At 44.9% G+C, this 6,406-nt stretch overlaps 1 protein-coding gene across 1 annotated transcript; it reads left to right on the plus strand.

The window, feature by feature from the left end:
• The first annotated feature begins 2,234 nt into the window (after positions 1–2,234).
• LOC141671181 (uncharacterized) lies at positions 2,235–3,089 on the plus strand. Its single transcript, XM_074477370.1, has 2 exons — positions 2,235–2,511; positions 2,740–3,089. Exons 1-2 carry the CDS (start codon positions 2,235–2,237, stop codon positions 3,087–3,089), a joined length of 627 nt encoding a protein of 208 aa, XP_074333471.1.
• Positions 3,090–6,406: the final 3,317 nt, after the last annotated feature.

A 6,406-nucleotide genomic window follows, 5' to 3' on the forward strand; every position in this document is an offset into this window, starting at 1 on the left:
CAGGTAGACGAATAGAGATAGTTTCCTTTTGAGTACTTGAACCAAGACCATTTGTGACCCGAGCCAGTCTCATGTAGAGCTGTTCTCGGTGTTCACTCTTTTGAGATAATTTCATTTGGTCTGTAATAACTTAAATACTTTAACGTTAATTTAGTAATGTTTCTGAGCATATAACCTGTGTGTGTGAGTTTGGTTAAAAGGTTGAGTAATGAGGTAAAAAGAGGATTAATTATTTAATAGACAATATTAAGTGATCGTAACAACCCGAATTCCTGACCTTGAATTTAGGGGTGTTACAGAAATGGTATCAGAGCCCTAGGTTATAAGTCTCAGAAACGTTAGGTGAATCAACTGAATCAATGAACCTGAACTCACATAGAGTTCGTAGTCGGGCTACGAGGGTATCACTGACGTTAAAAACCCTTAGGGGGTGATTTAAGTATCCAAGGTTAGTAAGGCATCTGTTAAATGACTTGTAGGTACCCGATGTGTTAGACCCTGAGGCTGTAGAGGCGTACGAGAGAGAGCATGATGAGGCCCTTTTAGCTGAGATCGAGGTAGCTGACCCTGCCCCCACTTTGGTCTTAGAAGTATTCGAGTACCCGGAGACTGACCCTGAGGAGGACCCCACTGAGCCAGACACTGAGATAGCCCCTCCTGAGGATATTCCATACGGCAGCACGGAGGTTCCATCTCCGGAAATGATGAGGGTGGATGTGCATCAGAGGTCGATAGAGCGTTTGTTAGATCGGATCTCAGCAGCCCAGGCTCGAGTCGCTGAGCTCGAGAACGAGACGGGAGTAGCAGATTTGATGGATAGGATGGTAGCTCTGTAGGCCAGAGTCACTGCACTGACTGAGGAGTTAGAGGCGGAGCTCGGGGAAGCCACCCCAGTGAGGACACCCACCCCGTCCCCTGTACCAGTTGGTCCCGTACGGACTGAGACCGACGACGGCATAGACCCTATTCTTGACGGTGTGGCAGCGACTCCTGCAGATTCCCCACTTCCACCACCCCTACCAGTCATATCCCTAGCAGTTCACGACTGGGTGGTAGGTCGCTATGCTACTGATCTGACAGCGGCCGAGGCCCGTATTGCCGAGCTGAAGGACCAGCTTTCCATTAAGCGGCACATGAGGATAGAGGCCCGAGGAAGGCGAGGATACCCCAGTGCCCGACGCGTGCGCAGGACCATCGCCGCATAGAGCAGAGGACCATCGGTAGGATTCACTGCTTATCCCCACAGCGTGACTTTGTGAGTAGGCGCCAGGTTATCAGGGTTGTGGTCCGCGCTATGAGGCGGATTCGTGATGTTGCTCGTGGCTAGTGGACACTGTTAGTAGTGGGTTGTTGTTCCTCAGTGGTGGTACTTAGTTGTTTTGTGATAGTTGTTTTGGTTGTTATCTTTGATAGTGCCACCAGCTAAGGATTATTGTATTAAGGTAGATTGTGCTTTTATTATTCAGTATGTTGTACCCAGACCTGACGTATGGCCAAATTATGTATAATTATCATGTTGATTAGTTGTGATTTCTAGATTGTGGTTTAATCTTCTTTCATACCTGCATAATTACATACTGTCATAACAAATCAGGAAGCATGAGGATTGGCAAATGAAAACAACCTAAATAAGTTTATGTAACAGGAAAATGCCGCCAAGGAGAATAGTAACAAGAACTCGCCCGGCTGCATCTGGTGGCCAGGGCAGTAATAATGAACAAGGGCATCGAGCACATACCCCACCATTAAGAATTAACGAAGAATGAAATGAGTATGATGATGAGGACTATGAAGAGTCAGAGGCTGAAGATACTTAGGGGAGGGAAATTCCAGTGAACCCTATGGAGCAGTTTGTAGAACTTCTGAGGCAAAACCTGCAACAGCAACGACCACCCCAACAACCCCATCAGGCCATGGCTAATGCATTTAAATCTTTCAAGTCAGTCAAGCCCCCAGAGTTTCACGGTGTTGCTGACCCAGTTCAGGCCAGGGCTTGGCTGAAAGAGGTAGAAAAGAACTTTGAGTGAATTGGCACTGAGGAAGCCCACAAGACTAATTTTGCCACTTATCTCCTAAAGGGTGAGGCTAACTATTGGTGGGAAGCCAAGAAAAATATGGAGCCCCAAGGGATTGTTACTTGAGAAAGATTCAATGAGTTGTTCTTAAAGAAGTATGTCCCGAAGTTTATGGAGATTCAGATGCAGCGAAAGTTCCTAGAGCTGAAATAAGAGAATATGAGCGTAGCGAAATATGAAGCTAAGTTCACAGAATTGTCGAGGTTTGTGCCACAGCTGGTGGGCACCGAAGACCAAAAGGCTGAGAGATTTCAACAGGGATTGAAGCAGTGGATTCTGAACAAGCTGGCAATTCTGGAGATAACTGACTATGCCACCCTAGTGCAGAAGGCCACAATAGCTGAAACAGGGAGTGAAATGAGCCAGAAAATGAAGCAAACTAAGAAACGAAAGTTTGATGGTCGAAACAGGAGTGTGGGAGGGGAGAGCTCCCCTAGTAAGTTTGTCAGGGGGACGGCCTCCCAACCCAACCACAGTACATGATTCGGGGGATCAGAGAGCGTGAGTGTGGCCCGGAACGGGAACCAGACGGGAATGTCTTATCATAGCCAACAACGACCTCCTCTGCCAGAATGCAAGAGCTGTGGTAAGAGGCATTCTGGGCAATGTATGCAGAAACCGGTGACATGATTTAAATGTGGTAAGGTGGGGCACTATGCCACAGCTTGTAACCAGGAAGTGGCTAAGTGTATTCAGTGCGGAAAGACAGGACACATGAAGAAGGACTGCTCTGCGGTAGCCCCAGCTAGCTCGAGGGGTAGTGTAGCTGCATCTAACAGAGTGCCGACTTCCAGGACCTTTAATATGACTGTGAAAGATTCCGTGAGGAATACCAATGTTATAGCAGGTACGCTCCTCCTAAACTCCAATTCCGCCAATGTGCTTTTTGATTCTGGAGCTACTAAGTCTTTCGTATCTAAGGAATTTGCTGAAAAATTGAACTTAAAAGTGGAACCTTTGAAAGAATCTTTGCAAGTGGAAATAGCTAATCAAGAGATTATCCCTGTAAATTAAGTTTATGCTAACTGCAATCTAGAATTAGGTGGAGTAAGATACCAAGTAGATTTAATTCCCTTTCGACTAGAGGAGTTTGATGTGATATTAGGAATGGATTGGCTATCTAGAAACCATGCCCAGATTGATTGTGAGGGGAAGAAAGTAAAATTGAAAACACCTAGTGGTAAGAGTATAATAATTAAGGGGCAATGGTAAACCAAGAAATTTCTAACTAAGGTGCAGACCAAGAGACTTTTAAGGCAAGGATGTGAGGCCTACTTGGCTCACGTGGTGGATACCAAACGAGAAACCCCTGAGATCCATACCATACTTGTAGTTAATGTGTTTGAGGATGTATTTCCCAAGGATCTTCCCGGACTACCCCCAGATCGGGAAATAGAATTTGCCATTGATTTAGCTCCTGGTACGACACCAGTATCAAAGGCCCCGTATCATTTGGCCCCCGTCGAAATGAAAGAGTTGGCTGATCAACTGCAAGATCTATTGGATAAAGGAATGATTAGACCGAGCGTATCCCCGTGGGGTGCACCCGTACTATTTATGAAGAAGAAGGACGGCAGCATGAGACTGTGCATCGATTATCGAGAGCTGAACAAGCTTACCATTAAGAACAAGTACCCATTGCCAAGAATAGATGACCTCTTTGACCAGCTAAAGGATGCAACGTGTTTTTCCAAGATTGACCTTAGGACAGGTTATCATCAACTTAAGATCAAATCGGAAGATATACCTAAGACAGCATTTCGCACTAGGTACGGACATTATGAGTTCCTAGCTATGTCATTTGGTTTGACTAACGCGCCCGCGACTTTCATGGATCTGATGAACAGAGTCTTTAAGAAGTATTTGGACGAATGCGTGATAGTCTTCATCGATGATATTCTAATTTACTCTAGATCGGAGGAGGAACATGCAGAACACCTCAGGATAGTATTGGAAATCTTGTGGAAAGAAAAATTTTGTGCCAAATTCTCAAAGTGTGAATTTTGGTTGAAAGAAGTTCAGTTTTTGGGTCATGTGATTAGTAAGGAAGGAATTCTCGTAGACCCTGCAAAGATAGAAGCTATCGCTAATTGGGAACAACCAACCACGCCCACCGAGGTAAGAAGCTTTATTGGACTGACCGGGTATTATCGAAGGTTTGTCAAGGATTTCGCCTAGATAGCAGGCCCGTTGACTAGACTTACTCGAAAAACAGAAAAGTTTGCTTGGACAGAGAAATGTGAGGAGAGTTTCCAAGAATTAAAGAAAAGGTTAGTATCGGCCCCAGTGCTGGCCCTACCAGACGATAAAGGGAACTTTGTGATTTATAGTAATGCGTCCCATAAGAGTTTGGGATGTGTGCTGATGCAGCACGGTAAGGTGATTGCCTATGCATCCAGGCAATTAAAGGAATATGAAGTGAGGTACCCCACCCATGACTTAGAATTAGCCGCCATAGTGTTTGCCCTTAAGATGTGGAGATATTACCTATACGGAGAAAAATGTGAGATTTATGCTGACCACAAGAGTCTTAAATATATCTTCACCCAGAAGGAGCTAAATATGAAGCAGAGAAGGTGGTTAGAATTGATTAAGGACTACGACTGTGAAATTCTTTATCACCCGGGGAAGGCCAATGTGGTGGCCGATGCCCTTAGTCGTAAGGAAAGATTGAAAAGGATCACCACGTCAGAGGATTTGATCAGAGAAATTAAAAAGTTAGAGATTGAGGTCAAGGTCGCTGAGCCAGGGACCGAAGGCTTGTATGAGATGGTTATGCAACCGGAGCTACTGGAAAAGATTAGGCGATGCCAAGAAATAGTGTTGAGGGAGAACAAGGAACTGGTAAGCGGAGAGGAGGCCAGTGTGACCCAGACGAGAAGGGAATTAGGAGGCATGCCTACAGGATATGGGTCCCTAACGTCCAAGAATTAAAGGATGAAATTTTACGTGAAGCACACAACTCTAGATATACGGTCCACCCAGGAAGCACCAAAATGTACCAAGATTTGAAGGAGTACTACTGGTGGCTTAACATGAAGAAGGATGTAGCGGAGTGGGTCAATAAGTGTATGACCTGTCAGAGAGTAAAGGAAGAACACCAGCGACCAAGCGGACTCTTGCAACCCTTAGAAATTCCGATGTGGAAATGGGAGCAGATAGCTATGGATTTTGTGGTAGGATTACCCCGAACTAAGACTAACCATGATGCAATATGGGTAATTGTAGACCGACTAACCAAGTCAGCACACTTTCTTCCAATCAAGGAAACCTACACAGTGGATAGATTAGCGGAGCTATACATTAAGGAAATTGTGGTAAGACATGGAGTGCCAGTAGCTATCATATCTGACCGAGATCCCCGATTTAACTCCAGATTTTGGAGGAGCTTTCAGGAATTCCTAGGAACCAAACTAAACATGAGCACCGCTTACCATCCGCAAACAGATGGACAAAGTGAGCGAACCATTCAGACATTGGAGGACATGCTGAGAATGTGTGTAATTGATTTTAAGGGTTCTTGGGATGAACACCTGTCTTTGATAGAGTTTGCCTACAATAACAATTATCATGTGAGTATCGGAATGCCCCCATACGAGGTGTTGTATGGCCGAAGGTGCCATTCGCCCTTGTATTGGGATGAAGTTGGTGAGATAAAGTTACTAGGTCCCGACTTGGTGTATAGGACAAGGGACATAGATCAATTAGTCAAAGGACGCATAGCAGCAGCCCATGACCGACAACGTAAATACGCCGATCAGGCATGGAAGGACAGAGAATATGAAGTGGGTGACCAGGTATTTCTGAAAGTGTCACCATGGAAAGGATTGATGAGATTTGGGAAGAAGGGGAAGCTGAGCCCCCGTTATATTGGACCTTTCGAGATTCTAAGACGGATAGGACCCGTGGCATATGAGTTAGCTTTACCTCCAAATCTGCAGCAGGTTCAAAATGTTTTTCATGTATCAATGTTGAGGAAGTATAATGCGGATGCCAAACATATAGTGGAGCATGCTCAAGTAGACCTTCAACCAGATATGTCCTATGTTGAGCAGCCAGTCGAAATCATTGACCGAAAAGAGCAAGTACTCCGGAACAAGAGTGTCAATCTAGTCAGAGTCTTATGGAGGCATCACAACGTCGAGGAATCAACTTGGGAATTAGAGAGTCACATGCAAGAAAAGTACCCCCATCTATTTGTGGATTGATTCCGGGACGGAATCTTTTTAAAGGGGGGAGACTGTAAGAATCCTGATTTTTGTAATATTTTAAAACTTCAGTGAATAGTAACTGGAACTAATTATGTAGTACGTACAGAGTTCATCACAAAT

Source organism: Apium graveolens, chromosome 1, assembly GCF_009905375.1.
Source record: "Apium graveolens cultivar Ventura chromosome 1, ASM990537v1, whole genome shotgun sequence".
Taxonomy (NCBI): domain Eukaryota; kingdom Viridiplantae; phylum Streptophyta; class Magnoliopsida; order Apiales; family Apiaceae; genus Apium; species Apium graveolens.

Coding starts and splice junctions, on each gene's coding strand:
- LOC141671181 (XM_074477370.1), top strand. CDS start 2,235: ATGAGCGTAGCGAAATATGAAGCTAAGTTCACAGAATTGTCGAGGTTT. Junction 2,512..2,739: donor GGGAGGGGAGAGCTCCCCTA/GTAAGTTTGTCA, acceptor ACTATGCCACAG/CTTGTAACCAGGAAGTGGCT.